Source organism: Idiotropiscis lumnitzeri, chromosome 13 (genome assembly GCF_059441095.1).
Source record: "Idiotropiscis lumnitzeri isolate Australia: NSW breed Sydney's pygmy pipehorse chromosome 13, RoL_Ilum_1.0, whole genome shotgun sequence".
In the NCBI taxonomy this organism is placed as follows: domain Eukaryota; kingdom Metazoa; phylum Chordata; class Actinopteri; order Syngnathiformes; family Syngnathidae; genus Idiotropiscis; species Idiotropiscis lumnitzeri.
The window spans coordinates 762,501-790,000 of NC_142403.1; the positions used below are offsets into that span (position 1 = coordinate 762,501).

The window sequence follows — 27,500 nt, forward strand, 5'->3', positions numbered from 1 at the left end:
ACAGTTTCCATGCAGAACTTGATGTAGTCCAGTACACAATGCGTGTAGACATCAAGGTCCTGATGATCAAAGAGGTCCCAGTTTGTGTCATGAAAGCAGTCCTGTAATTCACTCATGGCGTCGTCACGCCAGGTTTTCACAGTCTTTGTGGTAGGCCTGAATCTGCGCCTGAGAGGGGTGTACGCAGGTGCGAGCTGCAAGGACAGGTGGTCTGACTGGCCGAGAGGGGCGAGTGGGAGGGCTCTGTATGCGTGCTTGATGTTCGAGTACACATGGTCGAGAGTGTTGTCTCCCCTCGTTGGGCACTTGACATGCTGGTGAAACTCTGGGAGTACAGTCTTTAAATTGGCCTTATTAAAGTCTCCCGCTACTACGTGAACGCCATCAGGGTGGGCCCGCTGATGTTTATTGATGACGCACGCGAGTAGCGAGAGCGCCGTGCTAGTGCTAGCGTCGGGAGGGATGTAAACAGCTGTGACAATCACTACCGTTAGCTCCCTCGGGAGAAAATAAGGCCGGCATTTAACGGACATGAACTCGATGTCGGGGGAAGAGTGCTTCTCGACGATCGTGCTATCACCGCACCAGTTCTCATGCACGTAAACACAGAGCCCCCCGCCCCTCCTCTTACCGGTGTCCCTCGTCCGATCCGCGCGATGTAGCGAGCGCCCGGCCAGCTGGATGCTAGCGTCGGGGACGTCTGCGTGCAGCCAGGTTTCCGTGACGACGATCACACTGCTATCGCGCACATAGCGGTTTCCCAGGATTTGTAATCCCAGGTCGTCGATTTTGTGGACCACGGATCTGGCGTTGGTGAGGTGCAGACTCTGTAGTGGCTGCCTATGGGGCTGCCGTCGCAGCCGTTGCAAGACACCGGACCTGCAGCCTCGCTCGTGCTTCCTCTCTCTGCGTCGCCTGCGCCGCCTCCCGGCCCCGATGACAAGCCACGGTGAGCCGGGCAGCCTCGCCAGTTCGTTCGGAATTTTGCGATCATAGCAAAATTCCTCTGTGATGGTTATTTCGCATCGATATCCAATGTTCACGATGTCCTGGCGGGTATATCGATGTTGTGCCTCAGTTGATGCCAATAAGAGCAAGCAAACACTAATAAAAAGTAAAAAGGAGCACTGTGAGGGGGAGCTGTTAGCCGCTGCGTCCATGCGCGCCGCCATCTTGGAAGATATACATATACACACATATATATATATACATATATATATATATATAGATATATACACACATATATATATATATATATATATATGCTTCTACACATTTGAAAAAACACACAAAAAGAAAAAAAAAAAAACACCAACGGCCCTTGCTTATATACATCTGAAAAAACACACAAAAAGAAAAAAAAAAAACACTAGTATAAAAAGCTGCAACCTAAAGAAAACTGAAAGACATTTCTCACCTCTGTAGTCCTGAAAGGTTAATCTCTCCTTAATCACTTGACATTAAAAAATGTTCACCTTTTCACGAAGCGTCCCAATTTTATCGGAAAACTTCGGTTTATATCCAATCAGAATCTCTGGAGCACGACTTGCTTCCGCCATACGGGTTTTCATCCACCGGTCCGTACAAGTCTCCGGTGTCTTCACGACCTCCACCTCGAAGCCTCGGGCCGCCAGGTCTTGCGTCGCCTCCACCGCTGTGTTGTAGACGCGTGTTTCTCCCTCGAAGAACACCCGGAGCTTAGCCGGAAAAGGTGTCTGGAAGTGGATCTGTTTCCCTCATTGTGCCCTCTTCGCCTCCGTGTATTATTCGCGTCTTTTCATTAACTCCGAGGCATAATCGTGATCAAGAAACACTTTTCACTAGGGTGTGCTCCTCCGCTGACACACCCCGCCTCTCAACATCATCGATTCGGTTGTTTGTCTTCTTAATGCCCTCTTTAATTTCTTTCAAACTCCCAGGGTTCTCCAGGCAAAAGTCTTGTATTTCCTGCAAAATCGTGTCCATGTTTTCCATATTCTACAAAGGTCGTTGTATTTCTTCTATCTCCTGGATTGGTCACGTTTTCCGCTCGGCATCCTTTTCCTCACCTGTAAATTCAGTCTGTTCTACGGATAGCTTAATGCCCTCTCATCAGAGTTTGGCCGCCTCACTTGTTGGCTTTGCTGGCAGGCCTGTTAGCTTAGCCGACTCGTTGATCGCCTCGAAGGTGAAATGCGCATTTTTATTTGACACTCGACTTCTTCCCTCATTTTTTCTCATTGCCCTAACTATCACACACTTATATTTATTCCCAATTTCTCAAATCGACGTGACCATTGGGATTTCTTAGTGTCCTGGAGAGCTCGCTCTTTATGCTGCCGCTGTGTCGGAGTGCAGCCGGAAGTAACATGATAATGCACATAAAATAAAAGGGCGCTATACACTACGTCAGAGGTAGTCAATTAAAAGTCACAGAGGTCCACGACAAAAATTTCTTCCAATTAAAAGGTCCGAACCAAAGTCCAACTTCCCGAAATGTCTAGCCTATGTTCACATTTTTATATAGTTTCAATATTTAGTCATTTTCAACAGCGCACACTTATATACTAAATATTTACCAAAGTTCCCATTAAACACCTTTGCCAGTCAAACAAATATAAGGCGTTTATTTCACATTCAAGAAAATGTGGCTCCAGGAATTTAAGGGTACCACTTCCAGAAAAAACAGTAAAATATTTCCTGCAGAAATATATCAAGCGCTAAGCATTGAGTTAACATCTTTTACCTTTTTTTTTTTTTTTTAAATCAAAGAGTTATCAGCCTAAAAAAACCAGAAAGCCTAATTATCCAAGTAAACCAGGTCAACATGTTCAGTACACAATCAATAAAAATGTCTGTCCTCATGAAAAACTCATTCAAAATGAGCTTTGACACCACTTTTTCTTTTGAACATTTTTTTAACTTCTCTTAATGAGAAAAATGAGTTTGTGACTGCCCTGCCAGTGACTTAAATCTGTGTTGGAATGAAGTCAGGGCCATTGGGATTTGGTAGATTATTTCACACATCTGGGCTTTGTGTTTTCCTTTAAATAATGTTTGTGCACCCGCATTTAAGCACTCCTTCACAACTTCCCCATCACTTGAACGTTTTTTTATGTTTCCCCAAAATCCATGATACTTTTACTGAATATTCGTTTGCATGCTGCTGGGATGTAAACGAAAATGTAAAAATCTGTTGTACTGCACTCGGAGTTCGATGTTTTTGCGTGCGCTCACCTCAAACGTCAGCGGATAACTGTGCACAAAAGGGCGGTGCTTTGTTTCGTAGTGGCGCTTCGGAATGTTGCGACGGTTTCGGAGCATATCATGCACACTGGTTTTGAATTGGCTGCAGCCAGAACAAAACTAAATTTCTCCGTTCATTCATTTAAAACAAGACGCATCGACCTCACTAACGTTTTAGCAAGGCATACTGTCAGCAGCACTCTCTTCCGGTCTGCTGCGCAATTGGCAGTGGATCGTAAACAAAAGATTTGATTGGCTCAAAATCAGTGACGCCTTTTCCGTATTTACTAGACTTGCAGCACCAACGTTTGCGAATGCGCCCTGAAAAAAAATTCATCATAGATTGGCCATGGGTCCGGTCCGAACCATCCCGCGGTCCGGACCTCATCTGATCGCGATTAAAAAATTTAATTGTTGCCCTGCTCTATTTATAAGGTATCCAACACCTTTTTTTTCTTTTACAAATAAAAACGTTGGCATTTTAGTCTTTGTGATTAAAATGAATTTGTTAACCCGAAAGAAATTGTGAGAAATGTGTAAAAAAAAAAAAAAATTAAAATGAAATAATTTTAGGGTGCAAATCATTTTCACAGCACTGCACAAACCAATGTCTCCCTCTTATGTTTTCTGCAGCGATCAAGAGATTTTGCTTTATCGTTCAAGTACTATTTTCATTAACCGTACAGCTGAACAAAACATCTTCAGTTTGTTTAACAGATGGCAAATATATTTAGAAATAGTGAAACCCCACCAACTAAGACATACAGTAGCTCTCAGCACTCAGAAAAGTGTGAGCATTTCATTTGTTAGCTTCGACTTCCCATTACAGGCATCTTATTTCAATATAATGTATCTATGTATTCTAAAAAAAATAAAAATATTTTTAGTTTAGGGTGACGCAAAAAATGCATTTTTGGCATTTAGCAAGAAAAAAAAAAGAAGCCCAATAAGTCCAGGGAAAACTGTTAGACAGACTGAGAAATGAACACAATAGTCTTCATCCATACAGAATAAAATAATAAATTCAAAAGCCCAGACCAAAAAAATTAATTCACCTCCAAACAATCACTGAAGAGGAAGAGTGTGACATGTTCACCACGGTCACATGGTTGGTCTCCGAGTGCAATCGTTTCCACTTTGTAAACCAGACTGCGGTGTGAGGATAGCAAGTTGGCCTGCAGAGAGAGGGAAATGATATTGACAGTCAAATGGACTCCAATCTTGTTGTACACCGAGTATAATGAAAATAATGGGAAGTCTGATTCTGACAAGCAACAGAGTTCAGATGAATGATTCGCAAACTAAGGTCTATTAATGTAAATCAGTACTCTTACAATGACTGAGATCTTGAGTTTTACTCCAATACATATACAATGATAACTGCAGATGCACACACTGATAGCATTATAAATAAATACAAAATATCAATGATTAGAGTTGTAACGATACTAAAATTCTGTACCTGCAAATTATCTTTATTTGTATTCATTCAAACATTTATAAGGACAATACATTTTGATAAGAATATATTTTGAAAACTTTTATAAACTTTAGAACAATTGAAGGCAAACATTTAACACGTTTAAACACTATTTATTTAATATACATCCAGTTTTGTAGATTAGTTTTAGGGGACCAAAACAAAAGTTTATTAAGTCTCCGGGCAGTATAAAATCTCACTGAATTTTTAGCGTTTGACATTCCAACCACTTTATGCTGGTAAAAAACTGGCAAAATGGAAGATGGAATCCCTTTGATTTGATTATGTTTTGTGTAACTTGGTTTGCAACTATAAATTATTTTAATCTATTAATCTGTTGATCATTTGGTTGATTAATCTATGAATTGGAGTTTAAAAAAATTTTTTTTTGGTCCATCACTATATTCAAACACAGGGCAATGTCAAATTGACAGCGCAGGATCTGCACAAACAAAGGAATTATGATGCAGTTACTGGTTTGGGTCGTAACATGTGGATCATTGTTTTCCAAAGTAAAAGCAGATGTTTGTAAATGTGGATTGGATAGATTCAACACAAAGATATTCACAGAAATGACAGAAATCTCAGAACATTTACTGTTGAGAGGCCGAAACTCCAATTTGTGAGAAACTTTTAAATTGAAAAGGTCTCTAAACAATTCATCAATTCTCAAAAACAATTATCGGTTAATCTGATAATTTGATTATTTATCGATTAGTCAATTAATTGTTGCACCTTAAATTGTAACCTAAGTGTTGAGTTGGACCACAGATTTTAATCCAGTAAATCAGCATAGGGGTTTCACGGCCATCATTCTTTATGACATATGGCAGTGTTTATAGTTTGTTAGAAAGCCCATAATGTTTATAATTTGTGATCAATATTTAATGTACTGCTGGATTTTTTTCAGTCAGACTTTGTAATGTCCTACTGTGTAAGCAATCTTTGAATGCACTTCGTGTCTCCTGTCGAACGAGAGTGACTTGTTTGTTAACTTCAATTATGATCCCCTTGGTTTTATAAATGACCCACAAAGGTTAAGTAGATTACAAACCACTGGACTATTATTCACATCAATAAGTACAAACAACTGGGTGTTACATGTCACGAATGACGCGAAAGATTCCAGATTTGAAGCTTGCGATCACTTGATAGTTGGAAACCCAAGAGGTCATTTAATGTAAAATATAGTGTTTTACAACAGTAATTTACAGTATTTACAATGCCATCACCTGAGATGTTTTTTGTCAGGTTTCGTACAACCGTAACATATGCATTTGATTTAGGCTTTTCAGCTGTCGGATTCACCTAATTGTTTTCTTCTATGGTTTATAACACAGTGAGAGACAGCAGCGGTCGTGGATTCGATCCCGGCTCCGGCATTCCTGTGTGGAGTGTGCATGTTCTCCCTGTTCCTGCGTGGGTTTCCTCAGGGTACTCTGGTTACCTCCCACATTCCAAAAACATGCATGGTAGGTTGATTGGACACTCTAAATTGATTAATAATTAATTAATATGAGTATGAGCGCGAATGGCAACCTGTTCAGGGTGTACCCCGGCTACTGCCCGAAGATAGCTGGGATAGGCTCCAACACCCCCGCGACCCTAATGAGCAGATGAACACCCAGGCACTTGTAATTTGAGACCCCCTCAACGTTTGTTCCCTGGATATTCACTGGTGCAGGTGGAGAGTGCCGATGCTTGCAGAAATCCACCACCAGCTCTTTGGATATCCCAGCGTTGATTTGGAGGCGGCTCTGTTGACACCAGTCCACAAAACCCTGAGTAAGTTCTCTGTACTCCATATCATCTCCGTCAGTGATGAGGCCGACAATCGCAGAGTCATCAGAAAACTTCTGCAGGTGACAGGTAGAGGAATTGTATTTGTAGTCCAAAGTGTAGAGGGTGAACAGGAAGGTAGCCAGAACAGTTCCCTGCGGCGCTCCCGTGCTGCAGAGGAGCACGTCAGACACACAGTCCTGTGTTCTCACGTATTGTGGCCGGTTCGTGATGTAGTCGTGGATCCATGTAATGAGGTGGTGACCCACCCCCGCCTGCTCCAGCTTGTCTTCCAATGGTGTTGAAAGCACTGGAGAAATCAGAGAACATGATCCTTCACCTGAGATGTTGTGAGGAACAGGGCTGAGCAGGAGGAAGTGGTGGTTGTCTGATGTGGCTGGGAACTGAAGCCTGTGGAGAGAAAGAGGGGAGAGAAGAGAGAGGGGCTCGTTCGCAGCGGCAGGAGGGGTTGGTGGAGGCTGCAGCAGGGGAGACTGAGCGGGGGCAGGCATCTGATCAAACCTATTGAAAAAAAAAAGGTTCAACTCATTTGCCCACTGAAGGTCCCCCCCCCAATCTGGGTCTATGGTTGTCCATGGGCTGAGATGGTCTTCAGGCCACTCCAGACATCCCTGGCATTATTATGGTGCAGCTGTTCCTCCATCCACAGCCTGTCAGACTTTTTCCCCTCTCTGATCCTCCTCAGCTTCTGATGCACTCTCTTAAGCTCCTCCTTGTCGCCTGACACAAAAGCCTTCTTTTTCTCCTTCAGGAGAGCTTTAATGTCCGGTGTGATCCAGGGTTTGTTGTTGGAGAATCATCTTACTGTCCTGGTGGGTATGGTGTTCTCCATGCAGAAATTAATGTAGTCTGTAATTGTGTCTGTTAGACCATTAATGTCATCCCCGTGCCTTCGCTGAATACCTCCCACACAGTTGTGTTGAAACAGTCCTTTAAGGCCTCCTCGGCTTCTCCAGACCATCTCTGAACTAGGCGTGTCACAGCTGGCAGCCTGCGGACTTGAGGTTTGTACACAGGCAGGAGAGCAATAAATTGTGATCAGCTTTGCCCAGCGGGGGGAGGGACAGTGATGTGTACGCCTCCTTGGTGTTGGCATAGAAAAGGTCCAATATTTTATTGTCTCTGGTGTGGCAGGTTACATATTGTGTGAATGAAGGCGGAGAGGGGGAAGGAGAAGCATGATTGAAGTCACCAGAGACAAGGAGCAAGGCATTTGGGTGCTGTGTTTGTAGCCTTGCTCACAGCTGCAGTCAGTACGTCACTGGCTGTCTCACTGTTAGCAAAGGGTGGCACATACACCGCTACCGTGATCACATGACTGAACTCGGGCGGTAAGTAGTGTGGACGCATGCTAACAGCTCAATGTTCCGACTGCAAAGTTGCTCCTTAATAGTTATGTGCCCAGGGTTACACCATCTATCATTAACAAACACAGCCAGCCCTCCCCCTTTCCTCTTACCGCTCTCCAGTGTCCTGTCCGCACGTAGGATTTGGAAGCCGTCCAATTCCACGACGGTGTCTGGCGTTAGCACTAATAGCCACGACTCCGTGAACATAAGCAAGCTAGCCTCCTGGAAATTCCTCTCGTGCCGGTTTAGCGCTGTTAGCACGTCCATTTTATTGGGAAGGGATCTAACATTCCCCATAATAACGGGGTGGTATCGTCTCCTCCTTGCCTGGCGTTTAGCCCCCGCACGAGATCCTCGTCTCTTCCTCCTCAGCTCGCGGGGGATATCAGGTCTCGGTCCGGGAGCCGGTTGGGGGCACTCCGTGCTAAGAGCTGATCTATTGAGTACACAATCGATCTGTAGCTCCGAGTTATGTCTCCGGACGCGGTCGCGCAAAAAATAGCCCCCGGCAGCAATAAAACCACCGCAAGTTGGATGTCCATTGCTGCGATGATGTGAAATAAATAAAACAGGTATTCTGCATTATTATGCAGAAATGCTAAACAATATCCATCCACCTAAGTCAAGTCAAATTTATTTGCAAAAAAGTCTGAAAGAGCTTCACGTCCACAGTTGACAAATATTAACATCATCTCTTACCCAAACAAACAAAAAAAAACATCCGGGGAAAACGAGAAACCTTGAGAAGGGGCTATAGATGCCAAAATCCTCCTTCCAGGATTACCAGGCTGCAATGGATGCAGAGAGATAATATGATGCTATAGAACGTGAGTTGGAGTAGTGTAATCTAAGAGTCCAAATAATGAGATGAGGTGCTGAAGGAAGAAACCTTCAGAGAAGTGGGTCCAATTCAAAACCTGGGTGGTCTATAAGGAAATTGCCATAGCAGCGCCTCAGAGGAGGTGGTTGACTTCAAATCTCATACAGACAGGGGTAGCTGAATCCATACAGTGCCATCCAATTGAGTCGTCACCTAACTCTCTCTCCAAATAGAGGGCAAGAGCAAGAGAAGAAGCAGCAGTCAAACAGGCCAACATGTAATTTAACTAAATTAGTATATTTTGTCCTAGAAAATGTCATCATATAAAATGACTATTAAAACTAAAATATTTGTCCTGCATCTATTTAAAAATATGTGGGCATAGGTAGGTGTGAAACATGCATTGTTATAAGGTCACTGCAAAGCACAAATATTAAATACATATACAATAAAACACTCCTGCACAAACTCCTGTTGCAATGGTCCTGACAGAATTTTAAAAATAGGGAAATTATTCTGGAAGTTAGGAGGAAAATAAGGAAATAAAAGACAATTTTACATTGTCTCACTAAATTTCAGTTCATTGCTGTTTTCGTGTTTTTTAAAACCCCGAAACTTCCAGAGCTCTCATATTAAAGCTTGTTAGCTCTGATTTAATTCCTCCCGCCATATTCTTTTGCTACGCTACTCTCACATTGTGACAAGATCTTGCGTGACAAAAGATGGATTAAAAATGGATCAATTTATGGTTTTATAAATCAATATTTGGTTCGCGCATCACCCTTAACCCAGCCTGCTGTCCAATGTGTAATGTCATGGAAGGCTCGAACAATAATCTATGCTTCTAGAAAGAGTGATGGCGCCTTCACAGTTATGGTGAAGGCTGTAACTACTAACCACAGCAGGTCGTTTTGGCCCCAGAAAGAACGCCTATTATCTACAAACTGCAGTCCATGTTCACTCCAAAAGCTAGCCAGCCACTGATTAAGCGACAATATTCAGCCAAACCTCTCATCATTGCATCTCACAGGTAAGGAGACCGAGACAATTACTCGATGGCGACTCATATTCCGGTGAGCCGTATCTATGTTTTTCTTTATGATCTTTGAATGTCTCAAGTATCGTTTGAGCCTACATGTATCACTATACCCGAATAGCCTTTCAATGGCGTCTAGACATGTCAGCTCCCTGAGAGTAGGTTCATTGTCAGGTGACCTGGCCACAGTAATGCACATTGCTGTGGCTGGGTTTTTAAGCTTAGTTACGAGTGAAGGAGTCACCTTTGACTAAAGTGCAGGGGTCAGTAGACCAAGGTGGAATGATACTGCGAAGCATCTGAACAAGCTTATCGTGATTAGCAAGCTGCATTGGGCTAATGCTAACCGGGCAGTACGTCTGGTTGGTTGTACTTTATTGGAGTGTGACGGAGCAGCTCCGTCAAGAACGACGGTACAGCATGGCCCCGGGTACGCAAGTGCGCACACACATGCACCGCACATTCCCATACTGATTCATTCACTTCCACTCCGTTTAATACATACACACCCACCTGCCACCACGCCAATACCACGTCAGTCACAGTTTTAATAGAGCGACCAAGGGTCCATACTTGGTAGTTTTATTGTGGATGGAAGCATACATACATACGCGCGCACGTTCAATTTAACACTCACCAGTCACAAGACGTGGCAAACAACAGAAATGACACAATATGACACGACATCGAGGAAGACCAAAGAGAGTGGGAGCTTCCCCATAGTTTAAATTTGTTTTTTTTGTGCGATAATTATGTCAGGTGATGCCCAAGGGGAGGGGCTAAGTATATATATAGGAGGTTGTTTGTAAAAGAGGAGAGAGAGAGGAGGAGAGATGCTGCAGTGAAGGTAGTGCCGTAGAGTGAGACAGTGACGCATTTTGAAATTTAGCTAACATGGTAGTTGTGGTTGACCTGCAATCTGTGGTTTTGTAAATATATAGATAGAAGATATAATCCCTTATTTTTTGTAAATTACTATTTTTTCACTTTTTTTCTGTGTTTTAGGTCTTTTTGGGGACTTTTCACTGTGTTGCACATCGGAAGAGTTGCACAATAAACATCACTGTTGCACATATTCAGGCTACGCCATTGATTTTGGAGGAGGTCAAAAAGGTACCCGCGACATGGAGTATTTAATAATTTACTCACATTACACCTCCACAACTTGGTGCAACATCAAGCACAGAAACTGCCAGCAGTCCCAGGCTACCTCTGTTAACACCTGCACCTCGTCATTCGCAGCAGATGGCACCACAAGATGCATCTTCGTTTCAGCTGCAAGGTGGTTACTCAGATCCCAAAATACCCCAATATCAAATGAGGGATGACATTGAAAATTATTTACTGCGGACTCCGACATGGCGGCAGCACAAAAAAACGAGCTCTCTGACATTTGAACCAAGAAAGCCCGATGGTCAAGTTGATTTGAGAAATTGATAACTAATATAAGAGTGTGATACTAAGGGGAATGAGAAAAAATAAGGGAAGAAGTCGAGTGTCAAATAAAAACGTGGATTACACCTTTGAGGAGAACAATGAGTCGGCTAAGCTAACAGGCCAGCTAGCGAAGTCAACTAGCGAGGCGGCCAAACTCGTGGGAGAGGGCTTTAAGCTAGCCCGAGAACAGACTGAGTCTACAGGTGCCGAAAAGGTAGCCGAGAGGAAAACGCGACCAATCCAAGAAATAGAAGAAACGCTGCGACCTTTGGAGAATATGGCAAACATGGAGACTCTTCTGCAGGAAATACGGGAATTTCGCCGGGAGAACTCTTGAGAGTTTGCAAGAACATTAAGAAGACAACAGAATCGATGATATTGAGAGGCGGGTTGTGGAAGCAGAGGAGCACACTCTAAGTCTGGAGGAAGCTAGGATGGAGCTCGTCGCGATGCAGAGGCAGATGGAGACGAGAATGACGGATTTGGAGGGCCGCAAACGCAGGGATAATGTCCGGATTTACGTTGTGAACGAAGGAGCAGAGAGAAGCGCTCAATCAATTGTCGAGAAACTCCTTCGAGAGAGACTGCACCTGCCTACTTATATGAGATGAGCATAGCAAGAGCACACCGAGCGCTTGTGTCCCAGCCCCCAAAGATTCACCGCCAAGGTCCATCGTGATGAAGTTACAAAGTTACCGGCGTAAAGAGGAACTTATCAAGATAGCGTGGCAGAAAAGGGGATTCGTCTGCGAGGGGAGAAAGTTGTTTCTTGATCACGATTATGCCCCTGAGGTACTGAAAAGACGCAAAGAATACACAGAGGCGAAGAGGGCACTACGAGGGAAACGGATCCGCTTCCAGACGCCTTTTCCGGCAAAGCTCCGGGTGTTCTACGAGGTAGAAACACGCGTCTACAACACGGCGGCGGAGGCGACGAAAGATCTGGCGGTCCGAGGCTTCGAGGTGGAGGTTGTGAAGACACCGGAGACTTGTACGGAGCGGATCAAACGACTGATGTGGATGAAGACCCGTACGGCGGAAGCAAGTGGAACAACGGCGATTCCGATTGGATATAAACGAAACTGCAAGCTTTTCAAAAAAATCCGGACGCTACATGAAAAGGTGAACATTTGATTATGTCAAGGGATTGAGGAGAGATAAACCTTTCGGGATGACAGAGGTGAGACACGTGCTTTCAATTTTCTTCAGGATGCCGCGTTTTGTACTGGTGTTTTTTTTTTTTTCATGTGTGTGTTCTTTCATGTGTATATCATTACAAGCAATGTGCTTTCAGTTTTCTTCAGGTTGCGACGTTCTATACGAGTGTTTTTGTTTTCTCGGTGTGTTTTTTTCAAATGTATATCCCCACAAGCAATGTGCTTTCAGTTTTCTTAATATTGCAGCGTTTTATACGTTTTTTTCATGTGTTTTTCCTTCTTCTCTAACGTGTATCTTCACAAGCAAAGGACGTCGGAGTAGCAATTTAGTTGCAGATTTATGGACAGGGCTGTTCTTAACAGCGAGGGCCCTCTGCACCCGGGAGCAGAGGACAGCCCTCTGAGCAGACAATGTATATTCAAGGTTTGATTACTTCATGTATTCTAAGGATATGTATCGAGTTGAAACGTGATATCGGGGTAATGGATCTTTCAGACCACAGTCCTCTTAACTCATTTACTCCCTTAGACGTACAAAGACGTCTTTTAATGCAATGGCGCCCTCTACCAAAGACGTATAAGTACGTTTCCTGTCTTTTTTACGTCATAGTGTACATAATGGTCTGATGCAACCTCTGACTGAGAATCAGCCTTGTCCGCATTGTGAATCATGTAAAAATCACCCAGCAGGGGGCAGAGGTGCAAAAGATCCGCCTTGAATCTGCGCCAGAGTTACAAATGGGGGGCGGGATCCTGGGGTAGACGGTATAAGTGTGGAGAGCGGCGCGGTTAGCAGCAGCATCGGCTCCGCAAAGACAGCCTGCGCTCCGTCTTCACCGACCTCCAACGCAGTGTGATGGACTATGCGGCTCCTGCGTGGCAACCCTTCCTCTCCGACACTCGCCGAGCCGACATGGAACGAGCGCAGAACTCAGCGCTGCGCCTAGTGACAGGACAACTCCGCTCATCACCGATTGAAGCCCTTCAGCTCGAAGCTGGTGTAAGCAGCTATAAGACGCACTCGCACCAACTCACGGCCATCGCCTACGAGAAAGCCGCGCGACTGCCGTCCACACACCCGAGGTCCCAGATCCTGACTGCGAACGTGAGGCATCGGCTACAACGCTCCAGTTGGCGACTTGAGGCCAATAAACTTTCCACGACGCTCCCAGCTGGGCTGTCGGCAAGAGCCTCCCTCCAAGTCCCAGTGGAATGCCCATGGTTGAACGACTCCGGACTCTGGACGGTGTCAACCTCCATCGGGATGACCACAAAACAAGACGCTCCATCTGTCCTGCGCAACTTGGCCACTGCGGCCATTCGTGCCACCGAGCCGGAGCTGACCATTTACACGGATGGCTCTGCTACGGAAGGCGTCTCGAATGGAGGGGCAGCAATGATTGTCGCCTCTGGGGACCCAGCTGACGTCCAACCAACGACGGTGCTTATGCGAAGGGGCGCCGAGTTCACGTCGTCCTACGAAGAAGAGAGGGAAGCTATGACGATGGCCCTCGAGTGGCTCGTTCACTCAAACGCCCACACGAAGGTGACAATCTGCTCCGACAGTCAATCCCTTCTGCAGGCCATCTCGAGCCGCGCCGCAGACACCGCCCACATCCGGCAACTGCTGAATGCGCGCCCTGGCAAGACCTCTCTTCTTTGGATCCCGGGCCACTGCGGTCTGCCCGGCAACGAACTCGCCGACACCCGAGCCAAAGAGGCCGCCTCCAACCACTCCGAAGCCTTCCGTCCTGTATCGTTTCGCGCAGCCGCGACAACTATCAAATGCCGCATCCGTGACGACCCCCCTAAGCACGAGCGGACCGCAGCCGCCTATGAAGGGTTCTCTTGGCGCGCAGACAGCTCCGCTGCTCAATCAAGGCAGGACGCCGTCCTCATTGCTCGGCTCCGTGCGGGCCACCACCCCAAGCTCCGGGCTTACGAGCACCTCCTTTGCCCTACAGCCGACCCCACATGTCCACTATGTGGAGGGGAGCCGCAGACAGTCCAGCACTGGCTCCTGCGGTGCCCCCGACTCATCCCCCTCCGGCAGAAGATTTTCGGCGATGCACCTCCTCCTTACAACGTCCTCTCCACTGAGACGCAGAAGGTGATCGCGCTAGCTGGGCAATCCTTGCTCTGAGGTCCCGCCCAGGCGCTAGCCCAACAACAACAACAACAGCAGCATCGGCAGCACTAGCAGCATTAGCAGCACTAGCAGCAGTAGTATTAGTAGCGTTAGCAATGAAATCCTCCAAGCAAATGACGATCGAGGAATGCTTTTTTGTAAAAAAAGCTTCCCAAGTGTACATAAGGGTCTGATGCAACCTCTGACGGAGAATCAGCCTTGTCCGCATTGTGAATCATGTAAAAATCACCCAGCAGAGGTGCAAAAGATCCGCCTTGAATCTGCGCCAGAGGTACAAATGGGGGGCGGGATCCTGGGGTAGACTTATAAGTGTGGAGAGCAGCGTGGGTAGCAGCAGCATCGGCAGCACTAGCAGCAGTCGCATTAGTAGCGTTAGCAATGAAATCCTCCAAGCAAATGACGATCGAGGAATGCTTTTTTGTAAAAAAAAAGCTTCCTAAAAGCATCAAGGCGATGGAGACGCTTTGGTTGAGAGGATGACGCTTCGTCGTCGTCACAACAAACAGGCGTCTAAAGAGGCTGCGCGTGCCTTGCGGCCTGAATCGCCTGCCTTCGGACAATAGCCAAAGCAGCCGAGAGTCCTCACCAGATCCCCCCCGAACGAGGAGGTAAGCGCTCGCAAGTTACCATTGAACATGTGGTTTTAGCCCTCATGCTTTTATTGTACATATCATGCATCTTGCGGGCAGAAAATGTCGCGTAAATGTGCAGTTAGACGCGAGCTTGCTCGCTGACTTCCTCGTCCGGCCGCCTCTATTGCACAATTACACGCGAGCGCAAGTCCTCGCCGACGAGGAAGTAAACGCTCGCAAGTTACCATTGAACATGTGGTTTTAGCCCTCACGCTTTTATTGTACATATCATGCATCTTGCGGGCAGAAAATGTCGCGTAAATGTGCAGTTACACGCGAGCGTATCTCCTCCCCGACGAGGAAACAATACTGAATGGTGTGGTAATCATGCATACTTTCTAAAATTCACAGATTGTGCATCCCGCGGCAAGAAAGTTCCTCCTTGTCTTGTTGGTGTAAAGAAAGGTAAATTATAATATGAAACTTCACACGCCAGCAATAAAATGCAGCAATAAATATATATTTCCAATTGTTTATATTTCTGTAATTTACAGGTTGTGCATCAGGAAGCAGTGGTTCCGGATGGCGTCACACTGGATGGCAACCGAGGAAAATCGACTTTACAGCAACCCCTGGACCACTGAATGCCGCTGCCCATTTGCAGTCTGAGGAGTCAGCTGATTTCCTGCAGCTGTTTCTCACGGATGAGCTTCTGCAGCACATCGCGGATGCCACCAATCACTTCCCAGACAATTATTTTCACACAAACCCCAGTGGACAAACACAAGCTCGCCTATTTGCCACGGACCAGCAAAGCCAGACCACAATGAAAGTGTCGGGTCTGTTTGCGCAAAGGCAAACGGAGTGAAACAAGAATGTGGTGTGAACTATGTTGTGTGCCATTGCATCAAGGCAACTGTTTTATTTTATATCACACAAAAAAAAAGTATGTATGACACTGATGTATTTCATTTTTGTACATAGTTCAACAGTTCAGTCGTTTTGTGTTATGTGCAAATAAATTTATTTTGTTTTCAAAAACATATTTTTTGTGCTTTTTTTTGTTATTTTATAGAAGGCATGCATTATTTAGATGTTGGAGGTGTCATAAAAACCATAAATAATAGTGTCAAAGTTCAAATTATGGTCGAAATGCATCAGTTTACAAAAAGCTCATTTTCTCAGTTTTTTCCCCAGGGATTGGAGTTTTCATTAAATTTAGCTATTTTCAAATGCCGATTGCTCAAGAATGGAAAAAGATAGAAACAAACTTTTCTTTTCTGTTGAAAGAAGAGTTTCTTTTGGTGTGCTCCATGTCGATATAGCATTAGAATAAAATATTCTGTGGGCCTTGCAATATTAGTCAAAAGCCAGGAAAACGCTGGGATTGAGCGGGTTGCTCCAGTGGAAATGGCTGGTATTTAATGAGTTAATTTAACATTTCGCTTGGCAAGTGAGAAAAAAAACAACAATCTGGAGATTGAACCCGAATATATTAAAAGGACAAACAAATGAAACTGAAAAAGAACTCGAGATGTATATAAATGAAAACGATAATGGGGAGGTTTCCCCGGCGGTGCTATGGGATGCATGTAAGGCTGTTATGAGAGGGAATATAATAGCTAAATCAGCATATCTTTAAAGGTTAAGGCAGTTAAAACTAGACACTCTGAGGTCGGATTTAAATATGCTCGAGAGTAAGCATAAGGAGAATTTGAAAGAAAGCACAAGAGAAGAGAATTAAGTCTTTGATGGCTGAAATAACAGTTGAGGAGAAAAACAGAGCAATTTCTAATCTTAAACCCAATAAATCTCCTGGAATTGATGGGTATACTGAAGAGTGGTATAAATCGCTGAGGGTAACACTGATACCACTTTTGCACAAAACATTTAACTGGGTGTTAAAGGAGGGAGAAATTGCCTACTCATGGAGAGAGGCTATGATATCTGTGATTCCAAAGGAGGGAAAGGATGGAAAGGAATGCTCCAATTACAGGCCCATCAGTGTTCTTAACCAAGACTATAGATTGTTCACAGCTATTTGAGCCAGACGTCTAGAAAAAATTCTGCCAGGCATAATCCAGTTGGACCAGACAGGTTTTAAAAAAGGGAGACAGACGCAGGATAATATCAGGCGCACCCTCCACATGCTTCACCATATGGTAAAAGATCGGATGGAAGCAATAGTGGTAGGGATAGACGCGGAAAAAGCGTTTGATTCGGTCCGGTGGGATTTTCCATATAAAGTACTGGAAAAGTTTCAGTTCCACAAGAGCTTTGTACAATACAGGCTTTGTACAACACACCTACAGCTAGGATTAGGTTTAACGGGAGTCTGTCGAACTTTATCACACTGGAACGAGCATGTCGACAAGGATGTGCGGCAACTCCTTTACTCTTTGTCATCTTTCTTGAACCTCTGAGTAGATGGATAAAACAAAATGAGAATATAACCGGTATTGCTATGGGGGGAGGAGTACAAAAAATAGCCCTTTTTGCAGACGATGTTTTATTGTACTTATCCAGCCCAGACACATCCTTTCCTGCACTCATGTCAACACTTATAGATTATGGGCATCTTTCAGGATATAAAATTAATATACAAAAAACCTAAGTCATCACCTTCAATTATAGACCATCCCAGGAGATTATGGGCAAATATGAGAAAAAATGGGACTCCGAAGCAATCAAATATCTGGTCGTAAATCTTCCCCGAAATTTAGGACAATTGAAAGCCACTAACTTTGAGCCATTGATTAGAAGGATTAAATTAGATATTTCCAGATGGAATCTGTTACCCTATATGACCATATCACAAAGAGTAGAGGCGATTAAAATCAATATATTGCCAAAGTTTCTGTACCTGTTTCAGAGTCTGCCAGTGGAGGTAACAGGAGAATTTAGGGAATGGGATAAAATAATTACAAGATTCGTCTGGCATGGGCAGAGACAGAGGATTAGGAACAGAACGTTGCAGTTACCGAAAAATAAAGGAGGGCTGGGACTCCCATGCTTGGACAGCTACTATCAGGCGGCCCAATTCAAGATATTATTGAATGTGTGCGACCCCTCTTACTCAGCTAGATGGTAAAGATATTGAAGAAGGTACAACTGATGGTGTTCCGGTACAAGCTATAATCGTGGACACTGACCTGAAAAAACATTATGGAAGGGTCAAACCCATGGCTGAATTTATCACTCAAGATTTGGTCGGACATCCTTACCAGAAAAGATTTGAATCCCAAAGTGAAATTCAAAGATGGATTGGGTATGCTTCATACTTTATTCCCAACAGAACGGACAGGAGTTTTAGAAACTGGAAAGGTGGACCTATAATATTTTGGGAACTCTTGAATAAGGAAGTGAATTTTCAAGAGCTGAAAGAGCAATATGGTTTATCAAATCAGGATATTTTCAGATACAGTGGTACCTTCAGATACGAACGTCCTAATATACGATTTTTTTTAGATACAAAAGGAAATATTTATGAATTTATGTCCTAACATACGACGGAAAATTTTGAGATCCGAACGCGCCTGCCTGCTCAGTCTGTGGTGACGTCACACTGTTTACACACGCGTCTTGTGATTCGGAGTGTTTTGTGCTGGTTTTTGTATTATTTTGGTAAATAATACGATATTTTGTTATTAACCATGGGTCCCTAAGATAAAGTTGGTGAGAAGAAAAAAAAAAACGAAGAAAATTATCACAATGGAAATTAAACACGAAATTATCTCCAGGCATGAACGTGGGATTCGTATCGTCAATTTGGCAAAGGAATATTCATTCTTTCCACTATATCCACGATTATCAAACAGAAGGAAGACATCAAGAAGCCGCAACCATCAAAAGGCGTCGCCATTATTTCTAAATTACGTACTGAAATACATGACGAGATGGAACGGCTACTGTTAATATGGATAAAAGAGAAGGAATTGGCTGGCGACACCGTTTCGGAAGCGATCATCTGTGAGAAAGCCAGCGACATTTTCAAAGACCTTAAGCGTGAAGCAGCCGAGACGGAGGGGGAATCATCGCAAGGGAGTGACGTGTTCAAAGCCAGTCGTGGATGGTTTGACAACTTTTAGAAACAAAGTGGTATTCATTCCGTTATCCGGCATGGAGAAAAGCTGCCAAAAAAAGATTGGAATAAGTTTAGATTTTGTATACTGTACATATGTAGAAATAAGTGTTTAAAAGTTTTTGGGTTACGCAAGTAGAAACAAGTGTTGTAGTGTTTACGTATTAGTCCTCCTCCTGCACGCCGCAGCTCACCGTCACTGAGGTAAATAAAATTAGTTTTTCTATTGATTTTATTAACATTATCTTATGTTTTTTATAATTATGTGTGTTATTACTCGCTTATTTCTATACAAATTGTTTATATTAAATGTTATTTAACTGATTTCTGGGGTGGTTTTATAGCGCTGGAATTAATTGTATTAATATGGGAAATTTTGATTTGACATACAATTTTTTGACATACGATTGTTCTTGGACGAATTAAAATTGTATCTCAAGGTACCACTGTACTTAGAAATGCGGCATTATCTAACTCAAACAAGGGGGAGAACCTGGGAGGGAAGGTGGGCCAATATTATTGTGATGTTCACTTCAGCAGAGCAGTCCAGACTGGGGAAACAGCTCATTCCAAAGCTTTATAAGGGAATTGAAGACTTAAAGGGGACGGCGGATACATTGTATATAAAAGAGAAGTGGGAGAGAGACGCGAATGTTGTCATATCTGTAGAAGAATGGTAAGAGATGAATAAACAGCAGTGGAGCACAACTTCTTCTTTGTCTTGGAGGGAATTCGGGCGGAAAAATGTCGTGAGATTGTTTAGGACACCGTCACAGATGAAATACTGAGATGCAAAGTGTTGGCAATTGGGTGGCGCAGAAAAAGCAGACCATTATGTGTTTTGGCGGTGTCCCTACATTGGCAGTTATTGGCAAGAGCTGAAGAAATATTGATAAAACACTGATGATAGATCTCCCACTTACATTTATAGCATTTTATTTGGGAAAACCGGGAATTGATTTTACCAGATTTGGAGATAAATATATGTATAAAATAATGGTGGCAAGTAAAAAAGCGATTACCAGAAAGTGGAAGAACAATGAGATACCGAGGTTCGAAGATTGGGTTGAAGTGATACATAATATATGTGATGGAAAGGTTGACATTTACACTAAGATTAGAGGGGTGTAAATTTAACAGAATTTTGGAAAGTTGGAAGGACTACATAGCACCAATCAGATTGGATTTTATTTGCCTTTGATCCCTAATTAAAGGCTACAAAAGTTGACAGGTTCACTGTTCATTTTGTTACAGTTATCTTTGGGTGTGTGTTTTCTGTCTATTTTATTTCGACAATATATCAATTGGTGAAAATGTACAACATTGATCGACGAAGATGTGGTTGAACTGTCTGTACAAACGGGCATTGATTTTGAAATGTAGGAAGGTGGAAATACCATGTCTTTTTTTTGTATTCTTATTGATTAATTTTACATTTGTATTTGTTTGGCTGGGGGATTATATATATATATATATATATATATATATATATATATATCCAAGATGGCGGCGCGCATAGACGCAGCGGCTAACAGCTCTCCCTCCCAGTGCTCCTTATTACTTTTTCTGAGTGTTTGCCTGCTCTTATTGGCACCAACTGAGGCACAACATCGATATACCCGCCAGGACATCGTGGACATTGGATATCGATGCGAAATAACCATCACAGAGGAATTTTGCTATGATCGCAAAATTCCGGACGAACTGGCGAGGCTGCCCGGCTCACCGTGGCTTGTCATCGGGACCGGGAGGCGGCGCAAGCGACGCAGAGAGAGGAAGCAGAAGCGGGGCTGCAGGTCCGGTGTCTTGCAACGGCTGCGACGGCAGCCCCATAAGCAACCACTACAGAGTCTGTACCTCACCAACGCCAGATCTGTGGTCCACAAAATCGACGACCTGGGATTACAAATCCTGGGAAACCGCTATGTGCGAGACAGCAGTGTGATCGACGTCACGGAATCCTGGCTGCACGCAGACGTCCCCGACGCTAGCATCCAGCTGGCCGGGCGCTCGCTACATCGCGCGGATCGGACGAGGGACACCGGTAAGAGAAGGGGTGGGGGGCTCTGTGTTTACGTGCATGAGAACTGGTGCGGCGATAGCACGATCGTCGAGAAGCACTCTTCCCCCGACATCGAGTTCTTGTCCGTTAAATGCCGGCCTTATTTTCTCCCGAGGGAGCTAACGGTCGTGATTGTCACAGCTGTTTACATCCCTCCCGACGCTAGCACTAGCACGGCGCTCTCGCTACTCGCGTGCGTCATCAATAAACATCAGCGGGCCCACCCTAATGGCGTTCACGTAGTAGCGGGAGACTTTAATAAGGCCAATTTAAAGACTGTACTCCCAGAGTTTCACCAGCATATGTCAAGTGCCCAACGAGGGGAGACAACACTCTCGACCATGTGTACTCGAACATCAAGCACGCATACAGGGCCCTCCCACTCGCCCCCCTCGGCCAGTCAGACCACCTGTCCTTGCAGCTCGCACCTGCGTACACCCCTCTCAAGCGCAGATTCAGGCCCACCACAAAGACTGTGAAAACCTGGCGTGGCGACGCCATGAGTGAATTACAGGACTGCTTTCAAGACACAAACTGGGACCTCTTTGATCATCAGGACCTTGATGTCTACACACATTGTGTACTGGACTACATCAAGTTCTGCATGGAAACTGTGTCCCTACACAGGACTATACGGACCTTCCCAAATGCGAAGCCCTGGATGTCCAGCAGGGTTCGCTTTCTCCTCAAGGCCCGTGACGCTGCCTTCAGGTCAGGCGACAAAGCCCAGTACAGGGTGGCTCGTGCTGACCTGAGCAAAGGCATCAAGCTAGCCAAGGCAACCTACAAGGGGAGGCTGGAGGCCCACCTTGCCAGTAACAGACCACGGGAGGTGTGGCAGGGTCTACGGAGCATCACCAACTTCCGTGGCAGCAGCACGACCTCTGCAGACCCGAGTGCATCGCTGGCAGAGGAGCTTAACTGCTTCTTCGCTCACTTTGACTCGCCCCAACCGTCACACCCCCGCACTTCATGCTCCAACCCCCCCACCCACTCACCGTAGAGGAACACGATGTGAGGCGCGCGCTCCTGGCTGTTAACCCCAGGAAAGCTACTGGACCCGACGGAATACCAGGCAAGGTCCTCAAAACATGTGCCCACCAACTGTCACATGTTTTCTGCAGGATCTTCAACCGCTCCCTGGCTCAAGCAGTCATCCCCTCCTGCTTGAAAACTTCCACCATTATTCCTGTCCCCAAAAAGTCACCAGCCGTCCACCTGAATGACTACCGTCCTGTTGCTCTCACACCAGTCATCATGAAGTGCTTCGAGAGGCTTGTTCTCCAGCACATCAGGGACTGCCTTCCTCCCACTCTGGACCCCAACCAGTTTGCATACCGGGCTAACAGATCCACTGAGGATGCCATCGACACTGCTCTGCATGTTGTGCTGGGCCGCCTGGAACAACAGCAGAGCTATGCAAGGATGCTCTTTGTGGACTACAGCTCGGCATTCAACACGATCATCCCAGACATCCTCGTCGCCAAACTGGACATTCTCGGCCTCCCTGCCCTCACACGCATCTGGATTAAGGACTTTCTGACCAACAGACCCCAGACTGTGTTGCTCGGCCCCTACACGTCCTCCACCCGCATGCTGAGCACCGGTTCCCCTCAAGGATGCGTGCTGAGCCCTCTCCTGTACGCCCTCTACACCTACGACTGCAGCCCGGCCCACGGCAACAACACCATCGTCAAGTTTGCTGACGACACGACAGTGGTCGGTCTGATCTCGGAAGGTGACGAGACAGCCTACAGAGAGGAGGTAAAGAGACTGACAGCTTGGTGCAAGGACAACAGACTGCACCTTAACACTGCAAAAACAAAGGAGATTGTCGTCAACTTCAGGAGGAACAAGACGGTGCCGCCCCCCCTCTGCATCGAAGGCGTGAGTGTGGAGAGGGTCCACACGTTCAAGTTCCTGGGAGTACAGATCTCCGACGACCTTTCTTGGACTCACAACACCACAGCAGTGGTAAAGAAGGTCCACCAGCGTCTGCACTTCCTGAGAGCCCTCAGGAAATTCAACCTGGACAGGAAGCTGCTGCTAGCCTTCTACCACTCGTCCATCGAGAGCCTGTTGACCTACTGTGTCTCCACCTGGTACAGCGGCTGCACTGAGACGGACAGAGTGAGGCTCCAGAGGACAGTCAAAACAGCGCAAAGGATTATTGGCTGCCCTCTCCCCTCACTGTCGGACATCTACACCGCCCGGTGCCTCAGAAGGGCTCTCAACATCGTCAAAGACAATACCCACCTAAACTCACACCTGTTCGACCTGTTGCCCTCTGGCAGGCGTTACAGATGCATCAAATCGAGGACCCATAGACTGAGAAACAGTTTCTTTCCGAGAGCCATCTCCATTCAGAACTCTCACACACACACGAGAACACCCCTACCTTGCAGAACAGCATCGTGATGTGTTTTTATATACCCTATTCAGTACTAAATTCCATTGCACTCTCTTATTTATTCATCTAATTTATATATTTGTCTGTATTATTGTTGTATTGCACTGGAGAGGGGAGCCCTCTAATCTCGTTGCACACTTGAGTACAATGACAATAAAGGGATTTCTAATTCTAATTTCTAATAATTATATATATATATATATATATATGTTTAAAAAAAGGAAATATACTGTTAGATATGATGTTTGATATACTGAGGTATGTGTTCAATAAATAAAGAGTTACAAAAAATAAAATTATTACTGCGTTTCGAGTTCATGGCCTGGACCTGGAAATGGCCTGAGAATGAGTGGGCATGCCGACTCGTTCCATTGTTGTCTGGGAAGGCACTGAAGGCCAGCGAAGCAAGGAGGAAGTCGGCGAGGCGATCATCCTGAAGCAGCTACTTTGTGTTCTTCCAGCAGTGGTGAGGACCTGGGTGAAGGAGCATGATCCAACCGAGGGACTCCCCGCTGCCAAGCTGGCCCTGCAGTACCTCAACGCACGCAGAAGAGGACCTCCTACACAAACCGGCAACCCACACTGACCAGCTAATCCTCAACCTCAGCATAGACCAGCCTGGAGAGAACCCAGCCAGAGGTTACCAGGTAGCTCCAACTCAGCCCCACACCCACCTGGAAGCGGTCAGGGCTTTCTTTCTTTCTAATGTCAGCAACCAGGCCACAAGGCTTCAATGTGCCCTGTTTGAAAAACTAAATTTGCTGGTGCCTGCTATATTCCCCGCCCCGAGGGGGGAACTAAGCAAAAGCGACTACAGCGTATTAAGACAGTGACTATTATGGACCAACAAGTGAATGAATTATGAGACAGTGGCAGCTTCATGTCGTTAATTAGACAGGATATTGTGTCAGTAACGTTTTTGAACTATGGGAAACAGGAAGACATTCTATGTGTACATGGGGATAAGTACCCTTACCCACAGCTGGGCTCAGTGTTACAATTGATGAGCAGCCATATTTGTTGACTGTCGGGGTGGTTGAGAAACTGCCAGTAGCAGCCATTTTAGGATTGGACTTGCCAGTTCTACTGGACTTGCTGCAAAAAAAACAACCACTCAAACTGACTGTGAGCAAAAAGACTATGTGAATTTATCATGTCTAGTACTTACCAGAGCTCAGGTAAAAGCTGGTGTCCAATCCAGCCCGGACCTTAGTAGTGATCCATGTGATAGCGATACCCAAAGGCCCGGTAAAGAGTATCCCAGTGTTCAACCGCTCCCAGAGTTTGACAATAGTCTGTTGGACGGTGGCACAAAGGGGCCCAGGAAGTCACAGAGCCATTTGAGAAAAAGTTAATGTCAGCAGAGCCTCAACCGCAAGACTCTTTAGAAATAGCAATGTGGTCAATTCCACTAAACACGTCGATACTTCAGAGGGAAGATGAGTCATTAAAACCCCTGTTTAATAAGGTGACTGAGGTGACAATGGGAGGTTGTGTGGGCAAGGAGCAATTTGGGATTGAGAATGGGGTCTTGTATTCTACAGATAAAGATCACAAACGCCTTGTTGCCCCTGCTAGCTGTAGGTAACTTATCATGCACCTAGCATACACACTTCCAAGGTCAGGACACCTCGGTCGCAATAAAACATATTTGCGTATCAGTTCCCGTTTTTACTGGCCATCCATGTACACAGACATCCAACATTATTGTGCCACATGCCCCACATGCCAAAAAAACTGCTCTATCCGCAGGTGTGATCGAGCATTTTTGCAGCCGCTCCCAATAATCTCAACTCCATTCCGCAGGATTGATATGGACATTGTGGGTCCATTGACAAAAAGCAGTAGTTGACATAAATACATCCTCGTAGTGTGTGATTAAGCCACACGTTTCTTTGAGGCATTCGCATTGCGCACAATCACTGCTCCGGCAGTACTCCGTGACTTGGTGCAACTCTTCTCCAGAGTCGGCCTACCAGATGAGATTCTAACAGAGCAGGGAACCAATTTCACTTCCAGGTTAACGCAACTGTTCAACAAACAACTGGCCATCGCCGTTATCAAAAGCACTCCATACCACCCACAGACTGATGGACTCGTGAAAAGCTGTTAGGAAAGTGGCAGGGGCCATATGAGGTCACCCGAAAGATTTTCCATCCGGAGAAGAAACAAAATAAATAGACTTACCATGTGAACCTCCTCAAAGAGTGGAAGGAGCGTTCAAACCAGGCTCCAAAGGAGGTCATATTCGCGCAGAAGGTGGAGGAGGAAGATGATGATGATGAAGAGGCAGAGCTGGACTACGACAGATGTGCCAGCACTGGAACATCTGAAACCCAATCAAGTCACAGAGATGTGCTTAATTTTCAAGACGGTGCCTGCTCTTTTTTCCGGCAGCCCAGGGAAGACGACGGTGGCAGAACACGTTCTTTGTCTTAAAGAAGGACGACCAATTCGTCAGCGCCCCTACCGAGTTCCTCAACACTTGGTGGAGAGACTGGCCAACGAGCTGGAGGAAATGCTGAAACTTGGAGTCATTGATCCTTCCAATTGTGAGTGGTGCAGTCCGGTGGTTATCATCTCGAAGAAAGATGGTTCCCTCCGCATCTCATTGACTTCCAGAAGCTCAATGTGATCTCCCAGTTTGACGCTTATCCAATGCCCAGGATTGAGGACTTGCTCGAGAAGATTGGAGCAGCTAAATTTATTACCACACTTGACCTGTGCAAAGGTTACTGGCAAGTTCCTTTGGAGGAGTCAAGTCATCTTTACACAGCGTTTCAAACGGCAGCTGGACTGTTCCAGTTCACTGTCATGCCATTCGGCCTGCATGGAGCACCCGCCACCTTCCAAAGACTGATGGACAACGTGCTTCAAGGATGTGACAAGTTCAGTGCGGCCTGCCTTGATGATGTGCTGATTTACAGCAAGACCTGGGAAGAACATCTCCAACACTTGTCTGGGGTGCTGGGGAAACTCCAGGAGGCTGGATTAACACTGAAGCCCTCAAAGTGTGAATAGGTCCGGCAGGAGACAAGGTACCTGGGCTACCAGTTGGGACGAAGAGAGGTGCGTCCTTAAATGGAGAAAGTTGATGCTCTCTAGAACTGTCCCCGACCTCGAACCAAGAAGGAAGTTCGGTCCTTACTTGGATTTGTTGGCTGGTACAGGAGATTCATACCACAGTTTGCAACAATTGCAGCTCCCCTCACCGACCTAACATGCGAGGACAAAAAGAATCCTGTTGAAAGGTCTGAGGACGGTGAAACTGCCTTCAACAATCTGAAAAAGCACCTGTGTTCATCTCCCGTTCTCAAGAGTCCTGATTTTGAAAAAAGATTCTTAGTGCAGGTGGGTGCATCTGCTATCAGCCTTGGTGCGGTTCTGGCACAAGAGGAACCGGCACAAGAACATCCGATCCTCTACCTGAGCTGCAAACTTCAGCCACGGGAAACCAGGTATTCCACAGTGGAGAAAGAGGGTTTGGCCATAAAGTGGGCCTTGGGGAGCTTGCGCTAATATCTGCTCGGATCTGAGTTTGACCTGGAAACTGACCACAGAGCCCTCACATGGATCAACAACAGCATGAGAGACAACAACAGTCGCCTTACCCGGTGGTATCTTTTGCTGCAACCCTTCAAGTTTACCATCCGGCATCAGGCAGGCAAAACGAATGAGGTTGCAGACTATCTTGTCAAGATTGCCACACATTATCAATCTCCGGGAGGAAGGGGATGATGTGATGGAGCAGCTTCGTCAAGAACGACGGTACAGCATGGCCCCGGGGACGCAAATGCGCACACACATGCACCGCACATTCCCATACTGATTCATTCACTTCCACCCCGTTTAATACATACACACCCACCTGGCACCACGTCAATACCATCACAGTCACAGTCATCGGTCACAGTTTTAATAG

At 45.5% G+C, this 27,500-nt stretch overlaps 1 protein-coding gene across 1 annotated transcript in view; it reads right to left on the minus strand.

Annotated features, from left to right (window-relative positions):
• ect2 (epithelial cell transforming 2) overlaps positions 1-27,500 on the minus strand; it is a 299,642-nt gene that overhangs the window by 17,982 nt on the left and 254,160 nt on the right. Inside the window, 1 exon segment of the mRNA XM_088312727.1 lies at positions 4,281-4,400. Within this exon segment, the coding sequence (XP_088168853.1) occupies positions 4,281-4,400 (120 nt within the window).